This window comes from Myotis yumanensis, unplaced genomic scaffold (assembly GCF_028538775.1).
Source record: "Myotis yumanensis isolate MYYU_CA2020_CCGP unplaced genomic scaffold, mMyoYum1.0.hap1 SCAF_4, whole genome shotgun sequence".
Taxonomy (NCBI): Eukaryota; Metazoa; Chordata; class Mammalia; order Chiroptera; family Vespertilionidae; genus Myotis; species Myotis yumanensis.
The window spans coordinates 8225734-8252913 of record NW_027223755.1 but is presented as its reverse complement, the minus strand read 5'-3'; the positions used below and the strand labels follow the sequence as shown (position 1 = coordinate 8252913).

General features: G+C 50.7%; 2 protein-coding genes across 4 annotated transcripts in view; one reads left to right on the top strand and one right to left on the bottom strand.

The window, feature by feature from the left end:
* LMBRD2 (LMBR1 domain containing 2) overlaps nucleotides 1-808 on the bottom strand; it is a 48064-nt gene extending 47256 nt beyond the window's left edge. Inside the window, exon 1 of one of the 2 annotated variants that reach the window (XM_070411832.1) lies at nucleotides 560-808. The gene's annotated coding sequence lies outside the window, so the exon portion shown is untranslated. The remainder of the gene's footprint in view (nucleotides 1-559) is intronic. The other variant, XM_070411830.1, reaches the window with a different exon arrangement.
* SKP2 (S-phase kinase associated protein 2) lies at nucleotides 154-27180 on the top strand. Of its 2 annotated transcripts, XM_070411833.1 has the most exons (10): nucleotides 154-1117; nucleotides 1596-1870; nucleotides 13198-13309; nucleotides 15744-15887; nucleotides 17988-18122; nucleotides 19897-19995; nucleotides 21047-21177; nucleotides 22896-22947; nucleotides 23116-23223; nucleotides 25345-27180. In XM_070411833.1, exons 1-10 carry the CDS (start codon nucleotides 1110-1112, stop codon nucleotides 25556-25558), a joined length of 1278 nt encoding a protein of 425 aa, XP_070267934.1. In that variant the 5' UTR covers nucleotides 154-1109; the 3' UTR covers nucleotides 25559-27180. The 2 variants fall into 2 exon arrangements, with proteins under 2 accessions (XP_070267934.1, XP_070267935.1); XM_070411834.1 differs by lacking the exon at nucleotides 19897-19995.

The window sequence follows — 27180 nt, the reverse complement described above, 5'->3', positions numbered from 1 at the left end:
TCCCTGCTCTCAGCGCCTCCACGCTCTTCTCGGGGACCGCGGCGGACAGCAGCTCCCTTCCGGGCAGCGATGCAACCAGAGGCAGCAGGTAGAGCCAACGCCACCGAATGGCTCTTGCTGGGGGCCCTGGCGTCGCACACCACGGAGCCCTCGGCCAGCACAGCCACCTTACCCGTCCCGGGGCTGCGCGGATGAGCCTGGTCACGGCTGCACGGGGAGGGCACCGGCAGCGGCCTCCCGCTCCCCTCCACCTGAACCACCGCCCGTCCTTCCAGCTGCGCTCTATCCGTCGGCCCCTCACGCGGAGCCTGGGAGGCGGACGTAGCGCCTGTTTCCCCAGCGAGGAAGGGATCTGTCCACAGACCCGGTCCCCAAGGGCCGCAGCGGCCGGGCGGGGGCAGAGCAGGTGCGACGCCCGTGCCCGCAGCCTCCCACCTGGCGGGCGAGCTGGACCCCGCCTCCCCTCGGGGGCTGCGGCCGCGGGCCCCTCCATCTCAGCCGGCGCTCGGCCCCCAACTCCACCCCCCCACGGGCTTCACGCTCTTCCCCACGGGCTCACCGTCCGATCTCGCCAGGCAGCGTCTGGAAAGACCCGGACACCCCGCCTCCGCCGTCCAGCGTCGGGGACCCGCGCTCCCGGTGACGGCGGCGGCGGTCACCAGAAGGCCTGCGGGCTCCTGGGAAAGGGAAGCCCGATCCCCTTCAAGCGGCGGCTGACATGTCCGAGTCAGCCGGAGCGCCGCCCGCTTCCGCCTCCCTCCCCGCCTCCCCGGGGGTCGGGCCCGCGCCCCGCAGTCGCGGGGGTTTGTGGGTACCTCGAGGCTGGCGGAGCTGAGAGGGAAGGAAGTGGTGACGAGCTCGCCGGACTACGAGGCAGGGCAGGAACTACAACTCCCAGCAGGCAGCGGGGCCGCAGACGGCGGCAGCCGAGCTGCAGCTGGAGCGCCCCGCGCGCGCGGAGGGGATGGAACGTTGCTAGAGTTGGCGGGTCTCGCTCCAGGCGGCAGGAGCCTCCCGCTTCGGGCCGCTGCGCTCTTAAGCCGGAATCCCGGAGGCGGGCAAGTCTGCAATTAGTGCACATATTTTAAATCCCGGAATCCGTGGACGCCATGCACCGGTAAAGCGATTACAAAGAGGGGCAGACTTGAATGGACCTTTTTAATTCATTTAGGCCACGAGTCTTGCTACTTGCTGAAATTGTTGCTAATGCTGCAATGGGAACGGGTTCTCAGCCCCTTTTGGGGAAAAAGCGTGGATGGATGGATGGATGCTTTAGTGCGGTGGTCAGTGTGTGGTTTTATTTCTCTTTCTGTATTGGGCTTTCCTGCTCATACTTTGAATGGCTGTATGGTTTCCCTCCACTTGAATAAATCCTTGAGGCCTTTTGCATGACCAGAATCGTAAATCAGAAAGCCTTTTTGATTTGCTCCGTTTTTTTCTTCTCTTTCATGCTTGGGAACTCGCCGCCGGCATGTAAAAAATGCAGTCCTGTTAGCTGCATGACTACATTGCATAACTTGCAGTTTCCTTTAGGCCTCTACCAATTACTTATGGGTGTGTTCTCAAAGGGAGGGGGCTATTGTGCATTTTTGCAGGAAACACCTCCAGGAGATTCCCGACCAGTCGAGCAACGTGGCCACCACCAGCTTCACTTGGGGATGGGATTCTAGCAAGACTTCGGAGCTGCTGTCAGGCATGGGGGTCTCCGCCCTGGAGAAGGAGCGGGTGGACAGTGAGAACATCCCCCAGGAACTGCTCTCCAACCTGGGCCACCCGCAGGGCTCCCCGAGAAAACGGCTGAAGAGTAAAGGGAATGACAAGGACTTTGTTATCATCCGCAGACCCAAGCTAAATCGAGAGAACTTCCCAGGTAAGGTATGAGGGTAAAAGTCAGTCATGGGAGGGCTGAGGTGAACTATTTTGCTGGTAAACCTTTGTTCTGGGATCTTTAGGATGGGGCCCTTTTAAAAACACCTAATTCTGAAGTTATGTTTTCCAAAGAAAATAACTCATTGTCAGTGAAGTGTATAGGAATCTTGGCAGGTATATACATATATCTCCTAGTGCTCAATTGATTTTTAACCCATGTGAAATTTTAACCCATGAGAAGACATCCCTACCTTTTTCCCTAGAAAGTGATCTGCTTGCTCGAATGCCAGCTCCGTGCCACTGATAAATGGGAACAAAGGAGATGATCTTCTTGCCGGACTCTCTTTTATTGTATTCTGCTGCCTTGTGCCCCTGGTTGAGCTCTTCACCATAATCACATTAGTGATCTGTCAAAGGCTTGCTAAAGTGGATGTTCAACTAAGTGGCGGAGACTTAACCAGGTCCACTCCCCAAAGGGCTTTTTGTCTTGTGGTCTGTCTCCATTACGCATTACCTGTTCAGTCACGCAGCCCCGAAGACCGAAGGCCAGACCATTCCCGCCATCCCCCCGCATCCAGCCAATGATTGAATCTTCCCTTCCTGTCTCCTAAGTATTTCTCAAGCTCTCATCTTCTCTTAACCGAATATTGGAATGGACTCATTATTCCAGCCTTTTCCTCCCCAGATCCATCCCCAGGGCTAGGCTGGGCTGAATAGCTTTCCACTCCCTTTCTTAAGCAGGCGATTGATTGAGTGCCTCCCAGGGCGGATCTGAACAGCAAGAGTACTCAAATCCATAGTGCACTGACCTGGCTTATCCATTTTTCTTGCTAGTAAACCATTTAAGACATTCATGCAGCAGTGTTTGCTGAGCACATACTATGTGCTTGGCATTCATTCTTCTGGGGAAACAGCAATGAACAAAAGGTAAATATTCCTACACTCATGGAGCTTCTGTTCTGGAGAAAGGACACAATAGATATAATAAATATGATATGTAGTATGTTAGTAATAAGGGTTGTGGCTGAAAAAAAAGAACAAAGAAACTTTGAACAAGCCAAGAGGGATTGGAAATCCTGGGGTAGGGAGATGGATGACCATTTTCAACAGGGTATTGATGGAAAGCCTCACTTGGACAGTGAGCCTTAAGAAAAGGCATAAAGGAGGGAAGGGCATGTGCCATGCAGATATCTTGGAGGAGACAGCCCTAAGCAGAGGAAGCAGCCAGCGCAAAGACCCTGGGGCAGGAGCGTGTCGTGTCTGTTGAAGGAACAACAAGAAAGCCATATTCTAAGTGCGGAATGAGCCAAGGAGAAAGTAGAGGGACATCGGGCCAGAGGCCCTGGCTTGTTTGCTGGCTTGTTTTGCTTTAAAAAAATAATCTGTGTTGTGTGTTTTTTTGGTTTTTGATCCTTTAGGAAAGAGAATCTTCAGATTATGGGAATCTACAGTAGGAGTTGGATTGAAAGGCAGTAAAGGGTTATGGTGAAGTTAGGCAAATCTGGGTTTCAGTCTGTCTTGCTGTCCTCAGCCTTGGGCAGTTATTCGGGCTCTCTGGGCCTTCGTTTCGTTGTGAAATGGAGAAATAATATCCACTTCATGGGTCGCTGTGAAGATTAAACGAAACAGTGCCGTGACGCTCTTAGCATGCTGCCTGCACATAGCACTTACTAGTAAGTGAACCCAGTTCATTTGGCCACATCCACTTGGGAGGCGGCTTCACTTTTTCTTTTGTCCCTAACGCGGTTGGTCTGACCCTGTCCGTGTCGGGTTCTTTCCCTTCAGAGTTTAACGGCACTGCTGCATCGAGTGTGCGGTGTGCCGCACTAGCAATTTGGTGCTTGACCACCCAAACGTGGTAAAGACACTTGGTGCCCAATGAGCGGATGTGGACCAGTTTGTCCAGCACCGGGAGCTTTTAACATGGAGCGTGATTGCCGTGTCCTTCCATGTTCACACACACGCACAGAGATGTATAATAAAAAGACCTTGTTTCATATATATACATATGTGTGTGCATATATATATATATTATTGATTTCAGAGAGGAGTGGGGGAGAGAGAGAGAGAGAGAGTGAGAGAGAAACATCAGTGATGAGAGAGAATCATTGATTGGCTGCCTCCTGCACGCCCCCCTACCGGGGATCGAGCCCACAACCCAGGCATGTGCCCTTGACCAGAATCGAACCTGGGACCCTCCAGTCCACATGCCGACGCTCTATCCATTGAGCCACACCAGCTAGGGCTAAAAGACTTCTTGTTTCTAAGCAAGGCACTCTGGGAACTCGACAGGATGAAGGGGCAGTTGCTGTCTGCTAGGCAACTGCAAGTCAAGTTGAGGAGCACAGACAATACACAAGAAGAGGAGCTCACAGCGAGAGGCGGAAGCCAGCCACCCGATGTGTAGGAGGCCAGAGGAGGACTCGATTGTTCATGTGACTTCAGATATATAGGTCTGAAGTGAGAAGAGAGAGGCGGGGAGGGAAGCAGTCGGATCTATTGTACTGTTGGAACTGCACGCAGCGTAGACTGGTTCGTTGGTGTGGGGCGGCGTGGAGCGGTGAAGTCACTGATGGGGGATGAGGGGCAGCTGGTGTAAGGGTCCCAGCGGGCCTCCCGGAGCCTGGGCCTCCCGCGCACCAAATCATTCCTGGGAGTTTTGTGCGCAGTTGTCCGGACAGGTGGCTCACAGCTCTGCCAGGATTAGGGTGCAGCAGGCCACACCTGCTTTCCACAGAGATCTGATGCCAGTAGCCCTGGACTGTGGGTTTTTCTTGGTTCTGCACTCAGCAGTCTCTCTGCAGGCCCCAAGCCAGGCTCCCATCTGGCAGCTAAGACCTCTTTATCTGTCTACTTCCGAAGATAAAAACTATGTGACCAGCCCGTCCCAGGACAGCTCTGATTGGCCCTTGGGGTGAGTGTGTGGGAGGAATTAGGAGGAAATGGCCAGCAGTGAGGTCATTAATGGGCAGAAAGAGGACAACTGCATTTTCTTTGTGGGGCATTAAATGCCTGTCCGGATCCTTTCTTCCCCACTTCCCCCTCCTCCCTCCAAACAGGATGCATGAAAACACGGTTGAACTAATTTGTTGATCCACTCTCCCATGGCGATTAAACTGCTTGAAATTCCAGACCCCACACTGGTTTCTCAGACTGGAGGCTCCAAACTTTAGAGAATGCTGATATCCCCAAGGAACCTTGTTCAAAGTGCAAAATTCCTGAGATGCTGATCCAAGAAGTCCTGCCTTGAAGCTGGGAATCTGCTTTAATAGCCCCAGGCACACATAGTTCCTCCAATTTTTTTTTTCTTAACCAATAAGAAATATATTTTACATTGCAATCTTGGGTGTGTACCTGAAATACTCCCCCTTACTAAGGGATTTCCTATCCCGTTCCATTCCACTTTTCAAAAACAGTGCTGGTCAGCCCTGCCAGTGAAGCTCAGTTGGTTGGGTGTCGTCCTGTGAACCAAAAGGTTGCTGGTTCGGTTCCTGGTCAGGGCACATGCCCAGGTTACAAGCTCAGCTGAATGAAGTTTCTCTCTCATTGTCTCTCCCTTCTTCTCTCTCTAAAATCAATAAAAATATATTTAAAAGCAAAAAAACAGTGCAGGTCAAACTAGACTGATTTCATGACTCACCAATGAATCTCAGCCTGCAGCTCTCAAAACAGCTCTGTTACAGTCTGTAGAGGACTCTCCCAGGCACTTTCTTTGCTCTGTAGCTTCCATTCATTCATTCATTCATTCAGCAAAGATTTATTGAGCACCATTCTAGAGATGAGGAATACAGCAGTGAACATAACAGGCAAAAGACCCGGCTCTCATTCAGCCTATATACGGTACCTGATTCTCCAAATCCCAATTTCCATGGCTTGCCCATTGCTCTTCCCACACTCCGGGGGTGAGCATGTCTCTCACAGAAATCTAGGGTTGCGGGGTGGCGGGGATCATTGACGATCTCTGGTTTGGTTTTGCTGTGTTTTTGCTTTTTTTCAGTTTTGCCTACCTAGCCAAAAAAAAAAAAGAGAGAGAGGGAGAGCTAGTTTGATCCAGTGTTTTCTCTTTGCAATTTGTGGAAGAGGAAGGAACACTTATCTCAGATGACGGAATCTATTGTATCTTCCCAGAAAGGAAGCCTGGGTGGTTACCACTTAACACAATCTAGCAAAGACAAACATGCATTGAACCCCCACTCTTAAAAAATACACAAAAAATAGCAGGTGTGAGCAGCAGGGCCTGCCTACCCTTCAAATATCATTTATCTAAGAGGGGCAGTTCTGAGAGTCAACATCTCGTTGATGGGTAAGATGACTTCGGTGTGTTACGTTGAATTGGAGTATAGGTGATGCTCCCAGAAAGAAATATGTCGAGTCGGAGGAGTCACGTATCCTGCAAAGATCTAATGCATAGATTAGCTGTTCCTCCCAGAGGCGCAGTGATGAGGTCAGCGCAGTGGACAGCTGGGCTTGCACCTCAGGACCAAGTGGAAATGGTGGTGCCTGCGGTGGGTGATGGGCAGGGTTGTGAGCCTGGCCTCCTGCTGTCAGGGAGTGGAAGACCAGAGGCCTTGGGCTGAGTAATTGTTTCCCTTACTGTGCAGCCCTGGGCAGGTTAGAAGAGGCCCTGGAGGAAGGACCTGCTCTGGACTTTCTCATCCGCTCGGGGCACACAGACCAGGCGGCAGTGCAGTCAGGAATCCAGGAAACAGATGGCTGCTGCTGTGAGAATTAAATGTGGCAAGTCAGGTTACATTCTGCATGCCCCAGGCCGGATCCCAGCCGCCAGAGCAGCCACACGAAGACAGACTTCCGCCCCCTCTGCTTGGGCAGCTGCCAACTTCAGGCTGCGACACCCCCGCCCAGGGGCCCTAGAATCTCTGTCACCCTGTGGCCAACGGAGTGGGGCCCTGGGTACTTGGCTGCTGGCGTGTTTTCTCGGCCATTGCTCCTTCCATCTGGTAGCCACGTCCTTGACAGCTCTCAGCATCGTTGTTCTACGTCCTTGACAACAGCTCTCAGCATCTTTGTTTTACTCCCTCTCCACTTCTCCCTCCCGGCCCTGGTTGATGTCTTTTTTTTTTCCTTTTTTCCATATAAATTCAGATTTAATTCTCTCCTTAACTCGTAGAACACCAAGTACTCAGAAGAAGGAGAGTATGGAATCGTAGAGTGTCCTAGGGTAGAAAGAGGTGTGAGTTGGAGTCAGATCTGAGTTTGAATTCCCACTGTGCCCCCCGCTGGTTCTGTGCCCTGGTTCCTTTTATCACAGTTACATCACCTGAATCCCCTTCCCCAGCTCAGAGGCCACTCATGTTCTGACAGGACATTTCCTTTGTGTCCTGATGTGTCTTCAGCCTCATTCCCCCTCCCCCAAACGCCAGCAGGCAGTGCCCTCTGCCACCTGGCCAGCCCTCCAGCGGCCGCCTCTCGGGCTCTGAGCCTCTCCTTTGGGGCGTGGGGTTGGGAACAGACAGAGCAGAGCCACATTTGACCTTTGGCTGGCACCTTGGTGAGGCTCTTTGGCCAAGACAGGTTTCCTCATCTGTAAAATGGGCTAATCCCATGGACTTAGTACATGGGATTGCTGCAAAGATTAGGTTGCTTTCCTAACTACCTGAGACTTTTTAAGCTTTCAGTAAATGGCAGTTTTGTTTGTTTTTGTTATTAATCCCTACCCGAGAATATGGTTTTTTGATTCAGCTCATTTAGTTTTCATGAGGGGAGAGTGAAAGGTATAATGCACTTAGCGAAGATTGAGCAAGTGCTTATAAGTGTGCAAGATGCTGGGCATGCACGTCTGGGCAGGGGGCTGTGCACGCCCCTCGGAGGAAGGGGCATTTAAGTCAGGATCTGTGGGAGCTGGGGGTGAAGAAGGAAGTTTCGATGCAAAGCCCTTTAACGCTAGGCTTCCCTTGCGTGTGTGGCTCCCTGGCCTGGCTTTGCTGCCCTCTGCAGACCCCTGCATTCATTGCTATGCCAAGCTTTCCTCCTGGCATTTTAGTGACCTATCTATCTGCACATCGTTCCTGATTTCTTATGTCTTCCCAGTCAAACAGGAAGCACCCAGTCTGTTCATGCCAACTGCCCTGTACTTCACAGCAAGCCTCTCTGATTTTCCTCTCCCCCCATCTTTAGTGGACGCTTCAGTGCCCCACCCACAGCCCCTGGAAGCTCCCCATCCCTGGTGCCTTCTCTTGCACACAGATGTGCTGGGGAGTTAGCATCCTCTTAGAAGCCGCCAACCAGTGACTGACGGCAGCTGGCAGATGAAGCGGCAGCAGCCAGGCCCTCGGCTGGGACACCTCTGGGTGGTCCCTGCAGTCCCCAGCCCACGGGAACCCCATAGCATAGGTTAGTGCCCATAGCAATAACCCCCTCCTGAGCATGCCCAGAGCTGGCCTCCTTCCCTTCCGTGTCGTTCGCCACTCCTTCCAGGGCCTCCCGAGACCACTTCCCAAATAAACTACTTGAATCAGATCCTCTGGGCCTTAGAGAGAGGGTGGTTTGGGGGTCTGGGTGAATCCCACCTCGCCTCCCTCTAGAGCAGCGGTTCTCAACCTGTGGGTCGAGACCCTTTGGGGGTCGAACGACCCTTTCACAGGGGTCGCCTAAGACCATCGGAAAACACATATATAATTACATATTGTTTTTGTGATTAATCACGATGCCTTAATTATGTTCAATTTGTAACAATGAAATTGGGGCTCACCACAACATGAGGAACTGTATTAAAGGGTCGCGGCATTAGGAAGGTTGAGAACCACTGCTCTAGAGGGAGTTCTAAGCAGCGTTGGAAAGAAGCGGCCCAAGAAGAACAGGTGCAGAGTCCATGGGGAAAGGACAGGAACGGAGACACGAGAGAGAAGGGGGGGGGGGGGTAGACTCGCTGCTCCCCTTTCCCCGTCTATTACACAAGTAATCGTCACAGCGATCCACTTGGCCAGATCATCTCCTCTCCCCGCTCCTGCAGATGAGGAAACCGAGCCCAGAGGGAGGGAGTACCTGCCCAAGCTCACAGAGTTGCCAGCCGCAAAGCTGAATTCTGGGCAGAGCTTCTTCCTCCATCCAGTCGGGGGCTGGGGGTCGGTGAGGGGTGGGGGGTAAGCACCTGTTGCCAGGATAGTCTTTGCAGATCATAGTCAAATCTCAGCCTTAGATGTGAAAGAACCAAGTATGTCATTTTCCTGCCAAATCAAATGCTAGGATCTGATCTCCAGATACAAGAGGTCAGGGGAGTTCAGCATTAATGGGAGAAAAACTTGAGGAGAACCTGTCCATCAACTTTTTTTCCAGTTAGGGGAGCCGAGCAGGAGCCTGGTTGGAGAACCTTTGACCTCTGTGCACTCTGACCTTGAAGGAACTTTGTGACAGTTGGAGCCACCGTGAGGAGCCTCAGGGTAACCTCTAGCTGCCTCTGCGGGTCTAGGTCAGGGGTCAGCGCTGATGACCTGCCTTCACCCCCCCACCCCAAGGATTCAGAGCCTTTCATTTTGTCCTGTAGAGAGAGGCGCAGGCATTAACTGAGCAACTGCACACCGCTGCCTCATTCTTCTTCCAGAAGGCTTCCCTGACCATGCCCCTCCCTACAGCACAGCACCCTGAACCCCCCATTGCAGCCTGTCATGATGCTTCATTGAAATCTCTCCCTTGTCTGCATCTCAGACTCTGAGCAGGCATTCCTTGCTCATCTTTTTATCCCTAGAACAGACCCCAACATATATGGTGCGTGGTTAATAAGTATATGAATGGAGGAGTGTTTCAGACATGGTGCTAGTTCTTGGAAATACAAAGATTTTTTTTTAAAAAAATAGTTCTTGTTCTCAGGAACTTGTGGTCTAGCGAGGGACCAGGCAGATGAGAAAGTAAGTAAGCAATTGGGAAAGTGACCTGCTGTTGGTGCTGTCCTGGAGGTCTTCCATAGGCGTGGGGGCTTTAATAGCAACTGGATTTTAAAATAATAGCGGGGGGCGGGAGGGCACAACATATACAGACCCACTGAGAGGGAACACAAGTGACTCATCCTGAAAACTACAAAGCACTCTAAATGTGCTGATAGTGAACCTAGATAGTGAACATGTTGGCTTCTAGATAGTGAATATAGAAGAACATGTTGGGCCCTACTGGAACGCTTTGAACTTCATGCTAATCAGTACAGACTTTAGGCTAAACATTTGGGGGCGCCAGTGAAAGGCTCTAACCGAGGGAAGGCATGCTTGTTTGAGAAAGATGGAGAAGATTGCCCAGGAATGCCGCCCGCCGGCAGCAGCTGCTCTGTGCGTCACCTTCTCCCTGGGGCCTCACAGAGCCTGGTGCCATCAGTATGCTGTCCATTCAATACCGGCACCTTTTAAATGGGGGAGCTGTATATTAGACGGAGACACCAGACAAGTAGACCAGTGGCGATTGCTTACAAGGAATTGGCTCACACAGTTAGGGATTGTGGAGGCTGGAATGTCCTGCCCAAGATCTGCATTCCTGAGGCCTGAGAACAGGACAGCCCAGGGTGTGGGTTCCAGCCCAGGGTCTGCAGGCAGGAGGGTGCCACGCTCCCTTCATTAGCCTCTTCCAATCAGGCCCCGGATTGGCTGAGACCTGCCCACAGCCTCTCAGACATGTCCATACCACCAGGCCCAGTCCAGCCGGGCCACAGAAAAGGAAGGCTCTGGAATTGGTGGGGAGCAGCAGGAGGCAGGGGGAGACGGGGAAGGTCAGTTATCGAGCGAATCTGACAACTCTCAGTATCTCTTTGGGGCACACTTGTCTCCTTCTTGGCCATCGTCACATTACCCTGATCTGTGCATTCATGTGTCAGAGTTTACTGCTTGTTAGGAGACTAAGCAAAGGGGTGTTCCTGCATCTACCTTTGTCGCCCTCGTTTTTCCAGAACACAGCAGCTAGCATGGTTTTTTTTAAAAAGCACATGAGATCAAGATTTTGTCACTCCTGTGCTCAGAACCCTCTAGTGCAGCGGTTCTCAACCTGTGGGTCGCGACCCCTTTGGCGGTCGAACGACCCTTTCACAGGGGTCGCCTAAGACCATCCTGCATATCAGATATTTACATTACGATTCATAACAGTAGCAACTTTACAGTTATGAAGTAGCAACGAAAATAATTTTATGGTTGGGTCACAACATGAGGAACTGTATTTAAAGGGCCAGAAGGTTGAGAACCGCTGCTCTAGTGGCTGCTCAGCACATTCAGAGCCAGAGCTGAGGGCCTTATCATGACGTAGAGAGCCCTGCACGGCCTCATCTTTTTACCCACCCAAACCCGCCCCCCCCCCCCCCCCCCGCAGTTTTTTTACACTGTGCTCCTTGCTGTTCCCCAAAGCAGAGATGCTGTTCCTCGCACCTAGAGCACACCCCAGGCACCCATAGGGCTGGCTCCCTCACTTTGTTCAAGCCTCTGCTCAGTGATCGCCATCTCTGTAAGGCCTTCCCTGACCACTGGTCAGACTTTGAACACCTACCCCATGCTCCCCATCCTCTCCTCCACCCAGCTTGATTTCTCTGCATAGCACTGGTCCGTTTTCACATAGCATGTCATTTACTACTTATTTTGTATCTGTGAATATCTATTTCTTCCCACACGTATGCAAGTATTTTGTCTGCCTTGTTTACTGCTCTCTCCCGGGCGCCTAAAATGACCCCTGGTCAGTGCCTACTTGTTGACTAATGGATGAGGACACCCTTGATGTTACACGTCTAGGTAAATTGGAAGCCTGGGAGAATAGGGTGGGAGTGCATTTGCCTTGTGTAAATAAGGTCTCTATGAAACCAAAATGTGGGGTGGTTTGAATCCAAGTTCGTTGTCTCATAAACTCGAAGGATGAAGTCTCTATTAAAAACAGTTTTTTAGTGGAAGCGACATTTATTGACAGAAATGGTTCCGAAAGCAGGCGAGTGGGCAGAGCTTCCGTCCCATGGTTTGGGGAAGTCAGTTAGACTATGTGCAGAGTCCACATGGCCCGGCTCAGGGAGCATCCTGCCAGCAGCCCGGAACCTCCGGAGCCTAGGGCAGCAGGAAGAGACAGAGGTAGCAGGCTTTTTAATCCAGGGAGTGGATGCAGTCTTGCTAGCTCCTGATTGGTCCTTTCAAAGAATTCTGCCTCAGCAACATCCTTGGGGTTGGTTTCTACGCCTTACTGCCATGTGATTGGTTATCTGCAGGCTGGGTGTCTTAGCAACAGTCCATACATTGTAAGCCTTACCCAGCTGGGTTTCCTTAGCAGTTCTGCCTGAGTGGGTTCCTGGTTCTATTTTCTCTGCCCCCCCACCCCCTCCCTGGTCCCAATTCCTGCCGTCCTAGCTTCTCTGTCTCCTTAACTACTTGCTCCACTGAATCCTCAGTGACTACATCAGTGATGGCAAACCTTTTGAGCTCGGGGTGTCAGCATTTTGAAAAACCCTAACTTAACTCTGGTGCCGTGTCACATATAGAAATTTTTTGATATTTGCAACCATAGTAAAACAAAGACTTCTATTTTTGATATTTATTTTATATATTTAAATGCCATTTAACAAAGAAAAATCAACCAAAAAAATGAGTTCGCGTGTCAGAGGTTCGCTCGCCATCACCGGACCAGGTGGTCATGATTCCTTAGCGGTGACACCTGAGGGGGCTGTGGGCTGGCTCTGAATCTTTGCCGGAGATTGGCCTGCGGGTGCGGAAGAGAGTGTGTCGGGAAAGTATTCTTAGTCTCCCCTTTTCTTTGCCAAGAAAATATGGTGCTTGCTTCAGGGGACCTACACCGTGAGTGAACAGAAAAATAATTGAATGGATAATTAAATTCCTGTTTCACGCTGAATGTTGTGTGTCCTCTATGGGTAAGAAAAAGGTCAATATGTTGTAGGCGGCTGCAGGAACGGCACCAGGTGTCTGACCGGCCGGTCAGACCGAACCTGGGTTCAGCAACCTCAGTACTTGGGTTCTGGCTGGGAAAGAATTCAGAGCAAGACCCCAGCTGTAAGAGAACATTTACTGGGTAAATCACAGCACTGGAAGAAGTGACTCCTACAAGACATGGGCTCGGGAAACGAGTCACGGAGGCAAAGGAAGGGCCCCTGGAGCTTGGGAGCGAGGAAGCTAACAGTAACCTGCCCGGGGAGAGTGGTGGTAGGGGGCGGAGGGGCCCACACAGGGTTTAAGGGTGGAGATTTTAGGGGAGGTCCCAGGGAAAGATCTTAACAGAACATTCAGTAGCCTGATGACCTTCTGTGCCTGCCCCATCGTCCTTGCTCTGCTCAGGTCTGTCGAACTGGCTACAGCTAATAAACTTGGCGGTTAACAGAATGGTGATGGGAAAACACATTTTTTCCCCTCCAAGGTGTTTCCTGGGACTCGCTTCCAGACGAGCTGCTGTTAGGCATCTTCTCCTGCCTGTGCCTCCCGGAGCTCCTCCACGTGTCCTGCGTCTGTAAGAGGTGGTACCACCTGGCGTAAGTATTGTCCGCCCCTTTGGCCTATGGGGGCGAGGGGAGAGGAGGGTTATTCATTCATGGGGTCTGTTGAAAGGAACAACCGAGAAGAATATAGTAGCACACAGCAAGCTAAGTACCTCCGTGTTTCTGTGAGTACTTGGGGTCTCATTTCCCCGGGAAAGGGAGGGGTCCCTGGAGGTGAAAACTGCCCCCGTTAATGAGACTCCCTGCCCAGGATCCGGTGAGGGGAGTTCCAGGTGCGGCACAGTCGCCCCTCACCCCGGAGAGCCGGGCGGCGAGTGCAGGGGCCAGAGGACGTGGGGCCTGGTATTGGGTCGGGTGTGAGCCGGCCCGGCCACATAGACTCTGGGTGACCGGAGGGAGGTCTCTGTCGCTTTGAGTGGGAAGAATGGCGCCTCTGGGACAGGACAGTTAGGAGGGGAAACACACACAGATGCCGCGGGCAGTGCCTGGCTTGCAGTGTGCAGCACGTGACAGCCCAAGGGGGTTGGGGTTTTATTGGTTTTGGGGACGACACCTTTCAGGTGTGGACAGTGAGCTGGGCACGAAAGTCGTGGTGAGCTGGGAAGGCAGCCACAGGCCAGCAGCGGCGAGAGAGGCTGTGTTTATCAGTGTGAACCTTTTTTCCACCTTCATCCCTTCTCATCCCCACCCACCCCTGGCCAGCGGTCTCTCCTTCCAGCGTCAAGGACTCTCACTGTGACGGCAGGAGCCCCTCCCTCTCCACTCGGGGTGTGCTGGGATAAGACACCTCGTATTTGGTCTCACTCATATATCCCCCCCCTCCACCCCGCTCACGGACCCCATTTTATTGTCTTTCTGCCAGCTGACCTCATGCGGAATCTGTTACTCTTCATCTCAGTTGTTGCAAAAGTAATAACGAACATTTATTAAGCACTTATGTGCCTGGCACAGCAGTCCTGCCTTCTTAGTAATAGGTCAGATAACACATGGACAGTTTCTTTATGCAGAATTATTCCACAGCTCTCGCCAGTGGTCTGCTTATTTCAGGCAGTGTTAAAAAATAAAATTTTCATAGGCTTTTATTTTTTTAATATATTTTTATTTCAGAGAGGAAGGGAAAGGGAAAAGGAGAGAGAGGAAAAAAAACATCAACGAAGAGAGAGAATCATTGATCGGCTGCCTCCTGCACACCCCTCACTGGGGATCGAGCCTGCAACCCGGCATGTGCCCTTGACCAGAATCTAACCTGGGACCCTTAGTCTGCAGGCCGATGCTCTATCCACTGAGCCAAACCGGCCAGGGCTCTTGTAGGCTTTTAAAATGTGTGCTCATGCGTATGACCTTGTGCTTGCTTTCTTGTTAAATTGCATGAATCTGTGGTTGTTAAAGCTCCCTTATTGTGTTCAGTATTGGTACCTCCTTCTTGTATTAGAAAGATTATCCAAAATCTAATATTTTCCCTTTTCTTTCACATTATTTCATATCTATCTCTATATATAAAAGCCTAAGTGACCGGTCATCCATTCAACCATTTGACTGGTAGCTGTGAGGCGCACTGACCACCAGGGGGCAGACACTCAATGCAGGAGCTGCCCCCTGGTGGTCAGTGCACTCCCACAGCTGGAGCACTGCTCAGCTGACCAATGGGTGCCAGATGTTGGGCTCATGGCTGGCACAAGCCTCTCCCGTGGGCACTTCCCCTGCACACCCCTCCCCCATCCGGACTGGGAACAGGATCAGGACCAGTGGGGCCGGGATGAGCAGGAGCAGTGCAGCGCCCGGCCCGAGCTGGGGCCCCTTGGGGGATGTTGGAGAGCCAGTTTCGGCCCAATCCCCGCAGGCCACACCGAGGGACCTCACTGGTGCACAAATCCGTACACCGGGCCTCTAGTATCTACATATATTTTATGCATATGTGTGTGTATGTGTATATAAGCTTAAAAAGTATTATAAAACAGAGCTAAACTAAAAATTCTTTTTCCTAGTAGACGTCAGAGTCATAATCACATGATAGAGTAGTGCTAACTTTCCTACCTTTAGTGTATTGACAGTGTGGTAACCTATTTCTGGGTAACAGAAATGATAAGTGAGGTTATTGTGGCCATTGGAACCTACTCACCTCGTCAATAATCAATTAAGCAATCTGAGCAATCGTTTTTAAAGTTATCAAATGGAATTGAAGGCTGGAATTCTATTCTCCGGGTCCAGGTCCTTGCATTGCTCATGACAGCACTGAGCCACCTACATTGGAAGTCTGTAGAAAGAGGAACGGAAGCTGATCCATAGTGTGACCAAGTTCAACAGCCTTTAAAATGTCATGGCTAATGTACCGTCAGCTTAAAAACAAAGGTTTCTTCGGAATTGGCTTCAAGGCGATGTATCGGCGGCGTCCTCCTCGTTAGCATCAGTTTTGGGAGCCTGCAGGATCCAGTGCCCCAACTTACCGATCGAGCCCCCTCTCTCCCAGGTTTGACGAGTCCCTGTGGCAGACCCTGGACCTCACCGGCAAAAACCTGCACCCGGAGGTGATCGGCCGGCTGCTGTCCCGAGGGGTGGTGGCCTTCTGCTGCCCGCGATCCTTTGTGGACCAACCGTTAGTTGAACATTTCAGGTAAAAAAAAAAATCCCGCGGAAAGACTGTGTCTAAATCTCGAGGTGGAAACCCTCATATCCCCATCTGCTCAGTCCTCCCCTTCCAGCAAGTTCCTGTTCCCAATGCCCTAGAAATGTCCACACAGGAATTCCTTCCACACACCTCAGTATCAGCCTGTCCCCCATGGTGCTCAGCCCCCTCACTTCCCTCCACGCACCTCAGTATCAGCCTGTCCCCCATGATGCTCAGCCCCCTCACTTCCCTCCGTGCACCTCAGCATCAGACTGTCCCCCATGATACTCAGCCCCCTCACTTCCCTCCATGCACCTCAGCATCAGCCTGTCCCCCATGGTACTCAGCCCCCTCACTTCCCTCCATGCACCTCAGCATCAGCCTGTCCCCCATGGTGCTCAGCCCCCTCACTTCCCTCCATGCACCTCAGTATCAGCCTGTCCCCCATGGTGCTCAGCCCCCTCACTTCCCTCCATGCACCTCAGTATCAGCCTGTCCCCCATGATACTCAGCCCCCTCACTTCCCTCCATGCACCTCAGTATCAGCCTGTCCCCCATGATACTCAGCCCCCTCACTTCCCTCCGTGCACCTCAGTATCAGCCTGTCCCCCATGATACTCAGCCCCCTCACTTCCCTCCATGCACCTCAGTATCAGCCTGTCCCCCATGATACTCAGCCCCCTCACTTCCCTCCGTGCACCTCAGTATCAGCCTGTCCCCCATGATACTCAGCCCCCTCACTTCCCTCCGTGCACCTCAGTATCAGCCTGTCCCCCATGATACTCAGCCCCCTCACTTCCCTCCATGCACCTCAGTATCAGCCTGTCCCCCATGATACTCAGCCCCCTCACTTCCCTCCATGCACCTCAGTATCAGCCTGTCCCCCATGATGCTCAGCCCCCTCACTTCCCTCCATGCACCTCAGTATCAGCCTGTCCCCCATGATACTCAGCCCCCTCACTTCCTCCATGCACCTCAGTATCAGCCTGTCCCCCATGGTGCTCAGCCCCCTCACTTCCCTCCATGCACCTCAGTATCAGCCTGTCCCCCACGGTACTCAGCCCCCTCACTTCCCTCCATGCACCTCAGCATCAGACTGTCCCCCATGATACTCAGCCCCCTCACTTCCCTCCATGCACCTCAGTATCAGCCTGTCCCCCATGATACTCAGCCCCCTCACTTCCCTCCATGCACCTCAGTATCAGCCTGTCCCCCATGATACTCAGCCCCCTCACTTCCTCCATGCACCTCAGTATCAGCCTGTCCCCCATGGTGCTCAGCCCCCTCACTTCCCTCCATGCACCTCAGTATCAGCCTGTCCCCCACGGTACTCAGCCCCCTCACTTCCCTCCATGCACCTGTATCAGCCTGTCCCCCATGATGCTCAGCCCCCTCACTTCCCTCCACGCACCTCAGCATCAGCCTGTCCCCCATGGTGCTCAGCCCCCTCACTTCCCTCCATGCACCTCAGTATCAGCCTGTCCCCCATGATACTCAGCCCCCTCACTTCCTCCATGCACCTGTATCAGCCTGTCCCCCATGACGCTCAGCCCCCTCACTTCCCTCCACGCACCTCAGCATCAGCCTGTCCCCCACGGTACTCAACCCCCTCACTTCCCTCCACGCACCTCAGCATCAGCCTGTCCCCCATGGTGCTCAGCCCCCTTTACAACTTGCTCTTCCGTCATCCACCCTGTGGGAGTCAATGCCACTGCCCTCCACCCCCTCGTCGCCAGAAGCCATCATCGACATCACATCCTTGTCACCCACACCCAGCTCGGCTCACACATTCATTTCTAAGCGGGGCTCTATGGGCAGTGACAGCTGGACCTGGAAAAAATCCTCTTGAATCTTAAAATGGAGGAGGATGGGAATTCTCGGGGAGCAATTTGTCGTATGGCAGAAACTATAGCGAATCCTTGAACTGTGCACGTAGCGTCCAGCTTGGGATGGGGCTCTCACTGGGGCGTGGGCAGGGCGGTGTGGGCTGGGTGGACCTGAGCCGCCTTGCAGAGCCTCTCTCTCTGTCTCTCCCCCCCCCCCCCCTCTCTCTCTCTCTCTCTCTCTCTCTTTCTTTCTCTCTCTCTCCCGCTCTCCCATGTCCAGCCCTTTCCGAGTGCAGCACATGGACCTGTCCAACTCGGTCTTCGAGGTGTCCACCCTGCAGGGCATCCTGTCCCTATGCTCCAAGCTGCAGAACCTCAGCCTGGAAGGCCTTCAGCTCTCGGATCCCATTGTCAAGTGAGTGGCAGTGGAGCCTGTCCCCGAGACCATTGGTTTTAGTTGTGAATTCTGTTTCCAGGGTGTAACTGGGGTGCCCTGCTGTCCACAGCCGCAGGGACTGAGGGAATACCCAGCGCAGGGTTTCGGCTCCTGAGGAAACGTCCCAGGGCTCCCCCAGGCAGCCAAAGTGTGCACGCCGACTGGATGCCAGGCCCCGTGCTGGGCCCTGGGGAGGCCCGGATGAATGCGGGCAGGGCCCCTGCCTCCGCCTGGGAGAGGCAGATAATTACAGTGCAGCGCGTCTGTTCACAGCGAGACCCAATTAGGGGTAGGGAGGGCCGCCTTCTTGCAGGGAGTGACTCGTAAGCTGAGTATTAAAGACGCCTGCACACGATAGGGCGGAGGAAGCAGGTCCAGCTGCCTTGGCTCTCGCGGCGGCACCGGGCTCGGTGATCTGAGTGGTGGGAGGTGAGGCTCATCAGGGATCAGACTTTTTTCCCCCACTCATTTTATTTTACTTTTTTCATCATCTTTTATCCCCCTTAGACCCTCTTCACTCATACGTAGAATCTAATGAACAAACAGAACTAACAAGCACAATAGAATCAGACTCATAGATAAGAGACCCGGCAGACAGCTCTGATGGGGAGTGGGTGTTGGGGAGGTGGGGGATTGAACGAAAAAGAAAAGGAAAAAAAAAGAACGAACTCATGGACACGGACAAAAGGGATCAGATCTGAAAGGGCCCTGCTGTGCTGCTAGCAGAAGTCTGGATGCCGGTAAACTGTCAAGAGGGGAGTGTGGTGACCGGCGGGCTTCTGAGAATGAAAGGAACATGGCAGAGTTGAAATTTAGAAAATCAACTTGCTGACCACCTCAGAGGGTCAGTCAGACATGGAAGAAACGAGACTAGTTTTATATTGACTTCGTTGTGTTCATTCAGGTGAGAATTTATGAAACCTGCTGTAAAAAATAGAATAGTAATAGCACTAACATTTAGTGAGCGCTTACTACGTGCCAGATCCTAAGTTCTTTGTAGGTCTCATTCGGTTCTGACAGCAATCCCATAAAATATGTTCTTAGTGTTCCCTTTTTACAGATGTGGAAACTGAGGCACAGGCTGAACAACTTGTCCAAAGTCACACAGTTTGTAGGTGGCAGAACCGACATTTGAACCTGGCAATGATGATCCCAGACATGAGGCATTTGGGAATGTAGAGGAGAGGGCAAATTTGAGAGCTATTTAACTGAAGAGAACCCAGTAACTTTTTAAGTAGGAGAAATGGAAATGTGTTTATTCTTTTGCTTTTTAAAAAACTTATCTTAAAAGTACAGTGATGAATGTTTCTTGTGTATTTATGTTAAGCCCCTTATTACATTGTATTATTTAATTTCAACAGCCCTACCAAGCAGGTGCTGATACTTCCATTTCACAGATGAGTAAACGAAGGCAGAGAGCATCCTGCTCGGTGTCAGACACATAGTGAGGCGTGAATTTCTTTCTCTTCACATTTTAATTTTAATAAATTTTTATTTTAGGTTTTTAAATTAAATGTACTGGGGTGACTGGTTAGTCAAGTTGATAGGTTTGAGGTGTACGATGCTAGATACATTGTCTGTGTATTGCACTGGGTGTTCACCACCCCAGGTCACATCTCTGAGACGTGAATTTAAACTCACCGACTCAAGGCCAGTCGGTGCTTAACCGCCTCGCTAGCCTGCTTTCCTCGGAGTGCTTGACGGAATAAGAGCGTCTTATTGGTAATCTTCTGGCGTTTTTCTCTTTTCCCAGTAACCTCGCTCAGAACTCAAATTTAGTGCGACTTAACCTTTCTGGGTGTTCTGGCTTCTCCGAATCCGCCCTGAAGACTTTGCTGAGTAGCTGTTCCAGGTAGGCGAGATCTGGGACTTGATTACAGAGCTGTGGTTTCACACCGGAACAGAATTGGGAAATCCTTTGAGCGATTCCCAACTCCGAGCTCCTGATGGAATGAGGCAATCACCTTTGCCCTCTAAACTCAGGAGCCAGATGCAATGAGTTTGCAGAGCGTGCTTGTGAAGTTTTGTTGTTATTATTTGCAAAAGGGAAATGTAGCAGTATGTTTATCACAGTGCGATTGAAAGAAAGCCGTTTGCACCTGACTATACACTTAGGTTATTTCCCCTTTCCTGTCTGTAGACCTAACTTAACCGCTCCTGGGCTTTTATATTGTGTTAGTCAGTATATGAATACAGGCTACAGAGATACAGGTATTACTGACAGGACACGGTTCACTGAGTACACAGCACACACCAGGTGTGCTGTGTGTGTCCTTTCTGCAATCCCTTGGTCTCTGCACGTATCTCATCGCGTTGTACCAGTGTTTCCGTAATGACCCGTTGAAAGTAGATTGCCTTTGGATAAGAATGGTATCCGTGAGATGAAATGTAAGCCCCCCATTTTCTCAGGAATGGGGTGTGTGTGTAATGGTTGGACCTTTCCTTTGAATGCCTCATTTGCTCAGAGGCCACGTGAGATGAAGCAGTTTTTTGCAGCATCAGTGTCTCTTTATCAGGAAGCAGTTGCTTAAACATCTCAGGTGATTGTTCAAGGCTGTGTGGCTATTTGCTAATAATCGGGGTGGTTGAGAAAGAAACAGGCTGGAATTTCTAGTCCCCTTTCTGGAATGAGGTTTGAGCCTTCAGGAAGGGAGGAGGTGCTCCCCTTTGCTGCCACAAGGGGGCAGCATTCACTCAGGCCTTGGCTCAGATTCCCTGGTGACTTTCTGGGGCCACCTGGAGCCGGGGAGTGTCGGGGATGGGCTGGGACAGGTTCGGGTGGGCTAAGGCAGCTGCTTAGAGAGGCAGAGGCCCGGGCATGGCCTGGTGAGGAATCGATGGCTCCATGTGCTCGCAGCCAGAGGCAGTGGTCTCACGCCGTCCCTCTTGCCCCCGGTGTGCAGGCTGGATGAGCTGAACCTCTCCTGGTGCTTTGACTTCACTGAGAAGCACGTGCAGGTGGCGGTGGCGCACGTGTCAGAGACGGTCACCCAGCTGAACCTGAGCGGCTACCGCAAGAACCTCCAGCGGTCAGGTGAGAGCCCGAGGCGCTGGGCTGGACAGCAGCGGGCGGACCTCCTGAGTGCTGTCCTGCCCAGCTTGTCTCGTTCCACCCAGTGCCTGTATTGTTTCCACCTTTTGCACAAAGGCAAACAGCTAGCCAGCATCAAGGTTTGAATTCAGAGCCTAGAAGTAGAAACTTTTATACATTCAAACCTGCTGTTTTACTGCATGTGGAGAGCGGCTACAGTGTTTGGACAGGGTCAAGCCTCGGACTAATGAGAGGGCAGTCCTCTCATGGCCACGTGCAAGTCCCAGCTTGGAGGGCAGGGCTCTCCCAGCACAATGATAGCCAACAGCTATAGTGTAAGCTTGAACCTATGGTCCGAACACGTGGTCCCACGTGCCTGAGTGATGTGGGCTTGATAGAGTTCAGGTGCATGTAACTGAGTAGGATCGAAACCCAGGAGAATGCTGTAAACATCTTGACCATGCCCTGACTTTGCCTCGTGGAATCTGCTATAAAATAAAGACACGGCTTATAGTCCGTGGCACTGTCTCTCCATCAGAGGACAGCGTGCCACCCAGACCCAGCTCATTCTCTTGTCTGTCTTTTCTCCATCCTTCACCGCCCCCTCTCAGGGTCACTGAACCAGGCTGAGCTGGCGCGGCACATAAGGTGCCCTGGGGCTGCGTATGCCATGGCCGTGCCAGCTCGCCACAACTGCAAACTTTTTATAGTAGAAACAGGGGTGGGGAACCTTTTCTCTGCCAAGGGCCAGTTGGATATGTATAACATCATTCGTGGGTCGTACAAAATTATCAGCTTAAAAATTAGCCTGCTGCATTTGGTCAAACATTTAATTAACTCACCTCTAAGGCCTTGGCAGGGCCAGACCAGACCAAATGATTTCAGCCCACGGGCCGGACATTCCCCACCCCTGCTCTAAAATAATACAAAGTCTAGTCATTTATTATCATTATCAAGTACCGTGTACTGTACATAACTGCAGGTGCTTTACTTTTATGCGCAGGAGGTTTGCAGACACAGCAGCACCACAAACTCATGAGCAATGCGTTCTTACTCAGCGTTTACGAGGGCTGGGTCGCCAAGTAATGGGATGTTCAGCTCCGTTTTAACCTATGGGCCCTTCTTTGTACAGGGGTGCGTCTTTGAAACGTGGCACATGCCTGTACAGAGTGGTGTTTGGTTTGCCTTTTGCTATGTGAGGGGCATCCCCCCCCCCCCCCCCGCCCCCGTTTCGGCTGATACATCAGCTATAGCAGCGGTTCTCAACCTGTGGGTCTCTACCCCTTTGGGGGTCGAATGACCCTTTCACAGGGGTCGCCTAAGACCATCGGAAAACACATATATAATTACATACTGTTTTTGTGATGAATCACTATGCTTTAATTATGTTCAATTTGTAACAATGAAATTGGGGGTCACCACAACATGAGGAACTGTATTAAAGGGTCGAGGCATTAGGAAGGTTGAGAACCACTGGGCTATGGGTTGTTGCTAACCACTCGTTTTGCACAGTTCTCTTACTATTTCCAATAGTTTTCAGGTGGTTCGTTTGACTTTTCGGGGTAGAAAACTCTTGTATACCAAGGCGATACTCATGTCTTTCTAATAGTTCGCCACTCTGGTCCCATTGATCTGAACGTGCAGCACAGTGGCAATGATAGTATCGGTAACAGATGCCCTTGTCTCGTTCCTTAATAGTGACCGTCATTTTTTTCTTCTAGATTTCTCCACCTTAATTGGAAGATGCCCCAATCTTGTCCACCTAGACTTAAGGTATTTCTTCATGTTTTTATTTTAGAAAAAATACGTGAAAAATCCTGACTCCTCATTGAGTGAGGAAAGGATCTTAATGTGTTGAGGGAGCTCAGCGTGGACTGTCTGTCCTCTCCCCTCCCCCTCCCGTACGGCGGGGTGTCTGTGAGTCTCTCCTCTCTGTTTCAGTGACAGCGTCATGCTGAACCACGAGTGCTTCCCCGAGTTCTACCAGCTCAACTACCTCCAACACCTGTCGCTCAGTCGGTGCTACGATATAATACCTGAGACTTTACTGTGAGTATGTGGGTGTTTCAAAGCTAGTGGAAGGCAGGGGCCAGAAGAGATGTCGCTGGGTGTTAAATCTGTTGTATGAGTAGCAGATGTTGAAAACATAAACATCGACATTAGTGTACTGCAAACTGGTTAGGGAAGGCCAGCAAAACCGAAAAACCGGGGCAGAATTGTTTAGCTCAACATACCTGGTAACGGTGCGTTGACTGAGCCCTAGCTGGTTTGGCTCAGTGGATAGAGCGTCAACCTGTGGACTGAAGGGTCCCGGGTTCGATTCCAGTCAAGGGCATGTACCTCGGTTGCAGGCTAGATCCCCACTCCTGGTCCGGGTGCATGTGGGAGGCAACCATTTGATATGTCTCTTTCACGTTGATGCTTCGCTCTCCGTCTCTCCCCCCCATCCCTTTCGCTCTTTCTAAAAAAATCAATGGAAAAATATCCTCAGGTAAGGATTAACCCCCCCAAAAAATAAGATCCCTTATGAACACCAGGCATGTTTATTTTATTTGGGTAGTACTTTTACTTTTTAAATCGCCCTTCACGTTGAGTTTAGCTAACATATATTAAATATCGTTGTTTACGATGCTGTGTTGAGTGTAGCATAAATACCCTTAGAGGGATACTGAGTGAGTGGTCGGCATGGGCGGTCTGAAGGGGAGCTGAGCGGTTTGGGTTCCATGAACACCAGGGAAGCACCGAAGGCCTTGGCACGGGGGAGTGACATAATCAGAGCGAGGCTTTCGGAAGTTGCCTTGGACGCTGGTAGATAGACTAGGCTGGAAGGAAGGAAAACCAGAGGCAAGGTAAGGTGGCCGTTACTATAAGGAAAGTTTGTCTTAAGTAACTGCTGGTAATGAGTGTAAAAGATGCTTCTCACACCAGGTCACTGATGTGCTCATTGATTTGCTGTGGGGTTTTGTTGAAATTCCAAACCAAACATTCCCTCTCTGAGACTTTGTACTGTGTCCCAATCCAGAGCAAATACAGATCAGAGAGATGGATTTCTCAGCACACAGGCCTGGGTTAAAGAGAAAGAATCATTACCAAAAAGTATTGACTTTGGCCCTAGCAGGTTTGGTTCAGTGGATAGAGCATAGGCCCATGGACTGAAGGGTCCCGGGTTCAATTCTGGTTAAGGGCAGGTGCTTCAGTTGCAGGTTCCCGGGCCCTGGTTGGGGTACTAACAGGGGGCAACCAATCGATGTGTCTCTCTCACATTGATGTTTCTCTCCTTTCCACTCTCTCTAAAATCAGTGGGAAAATATCCTTGGGTGATGGTTAAAAAACACAAAGTATTGACTTTGGGTAAACGAGCTCCCTTTTTTTCTGAGCCAGAATGTCACTGTTGACGGAGTTTATTTCACCTGGGAAACACCGAAGAGGATTCGCTGATGTGACATGTGTGATGTGCAGAGGGAAGATGGCCATGGCCCCCTCTAAGGGCATGATTCCCCCTTCTCCACCGTACCCGACTACCTACCCCTGTCTGAAGTATCTGGGTGCAGGCACTTAGGTTCCATCACCTATAATGGGCTTGTGGGCTGTTAACCAGTATTGAGAAGTTGTCGAACCAGCTGACATCTTTTGAGATGGGGAATCTGAGGTCAAGTCCATGTCCTTCAAGTGCGTGTGGGGGCTTGTGGACTGTTAACCAGTATTGAGAAGTTGTCGAACCAGCTGACATCTTTTGAGATGGGGAACCTGAGGTCAAGTCCATGTCCTTCAAGCGCGTGTAACCTTCCGGTGATTTCCAGCTGGTGCCCCAGTAAACATGTACTCTTACCATCACCAGCTTGCTGGCTTGTCCTCACCACACAGCAGCACCTTCCCGGATAAATCAAGAATGGAGACAGAAAGCAAATAACGGTTGGATTTTAAATAAACCGATGTGGATTGTGTTGCTGGTTGGAAATTCAGCACAGCGCACTGGCCTGTTCCCCAGGCGGTGGCCTGTGCTTTGCCGTTGGGTTCATCTTTGCTATTTTCTTAAACTGTGGGCTGCAGAGTACGTTTTCAGTTTTCATTTTATAGGGTCTGATCCGAGTTGTTGAAAGTGGGTCATGTCACTCTAGTGGGACAGTTACCATAGACACTGAAAGTCTCTCTCTCTCTCTTCCTTTCCAGTGAACTTGGAGATATTCCCACACTGAAAACACTACAGGTTTTTGGAATCGTGCCAGACGGTACCCTTCAGCTGTTAAGGGAAGCCCTGCCTCACCTCCAGATTAACGGTTCCCACTTCACCACCATCGCCAGGCCGACCGTGGGCCTCAAACTCCACCCGGAGATCTGGGGCATCCGCTGCCGACTGACACTGCAAAAGCCCAGCTGTCTGTGAAGTGTGCTTTGCAAGGTGCTGTCTCCTTTTTTTCTTTGGGTCAGGGAAACGGGCAGGAAGCCCGACCGCTAGAGTGCTCAGCTGTGTGAATTCTCGGTTTTCCCTTTGCCTTCGTCCTGCAAGTATATTAGAGAAGCATTTGAGAGAAAACTAGGAAGTGTTGCTCTTTTAAAACGACAGGAAAAGCTGTCACTGCTCTGCTCCTAAGAGCCTAGTCGTGGGCCTCCTGCAATTTCAGGAGCACGAGCCTGTGATTTCAAGATCCACTGAGAGCAAAATTTGAGCCGCCTCTCCCAAGTGCCCTTATTATTAAATCTATTTAGAGACAAGCTTAAAAATCACCAGCAAGCAAATACTTTTCTTAATCTATATGCTAACTTAACTTTCTTCTATTTAAATATTCAGTATTGCTTTGTTAGACATAGTTGGGAAAAATGATAAGCTATTCATATTGTAGGATGGTTGGTTTGAGGCAGTCATTCTGGGGATAAAAAAAGGAAAATGCCCGTTTCAACTCTGCCTTTACATTGGCAGTTAGGTTCATGGAAACAAGTAGTCCTGGGTCCTTCACCTTACAATCTACACTTAAAAGAATAGCCAAGCGGATATAGAATGTGGAGGCTCTGGAGGCAGTTTCTGTGACAGGTCCATCTGAAGTATGCGCGTTGATGGGGCACCCTTTATGTACTGTACTCCCAGAACACTGAGGTAGCTGAGGAGATGTGATAGTGGTCTTCTAACTTTATTAACTTTATGAGCAAATGATGTTAAGTGGGTTCTTTAGCTTTGAAAATGCCTCGCCTTGTTTTCGGAAGGTGCTAGTAAATGTCTCTCTTCTTGAAATGTGGGATGGGGTGCTGAACTGAAGTTGCCTGGGCTTGCCTGTATTGCTGAGGTTCTTGAAGTTATTTTTATAGTACTCTAGAATCACGTCTTTTAAATTGCTTTTTTTTTTGTCTTCCACAATCCCTGTTTTTACCTACCCACCCATTTTATAAGGTTACTGGACCTAATGTTCCCTAAGAACTGCATTTCCTCTCAATCAGAAATACCAGGAGCAGGTGTACGGCCCATGGTTTCAGAGCAGTAAGCACAGCTCGCACCTGCAGAAAAGCTCACTCAGGTGTTGAGCCTTTGATAGCATCAGTGATATTTTTCAATGGCACACAGAAGCAAATGAACTCAATACTTTAGAAAACACACTAATTTCTTATTTAAATTGATGACCTCCCCATATGTTCAAAATGGAACAGAAAAGCCAAAACCCGTCATTTCTAATAGCATTGTTGTTGGTTTTTAAACACCTTTTTCAAATGTTAGAAACAATGGTATGAAGTGTCCTTATCTGTCTAGACCTAAGGAAGAACATTTTAAAGTAGTTATACCAGAAATGATTATGTTTCAATCTTGTAGTAGCTCAAAAGTGCTAAATACTACTTGAGATTATTGTTTACAGATTAGTGACAAGGGCTGGGCACAGGACCCGGCTGGATTCTGACTTCCGGGTGCCCTCACACACATAGTACTTCCAAACTCAAGTCCAGTCAAAAGCTATTTTCCTAACACGTCAGAGTAATCTGTATTTTTGTATGTGATTTCTACTTTTATAAACTTGTTTTAAA

What these genes read in the sequence shown, in the direction of transcription:
- SKP2 (XM_070411833.1), top strand. An exon ending in CTCTCGGATCCCATTGTCAA is followed by an intron (nt 18,123 to 19,896) that starts GTGAGTGGCAGT and finishes CTCTTTTCCCAG; the next exon opens with TAACCTCGCTCAGAACTCAA. An exon ending in CTTGTCCACCTAGACTTAAG is followed by an intron (nt 22,948 to 23,115) that starts GTATTTCTTCAT and finishes TCTCTGTTTCAG; the next exon opens with TGACAGCGTCATGCTGAACC.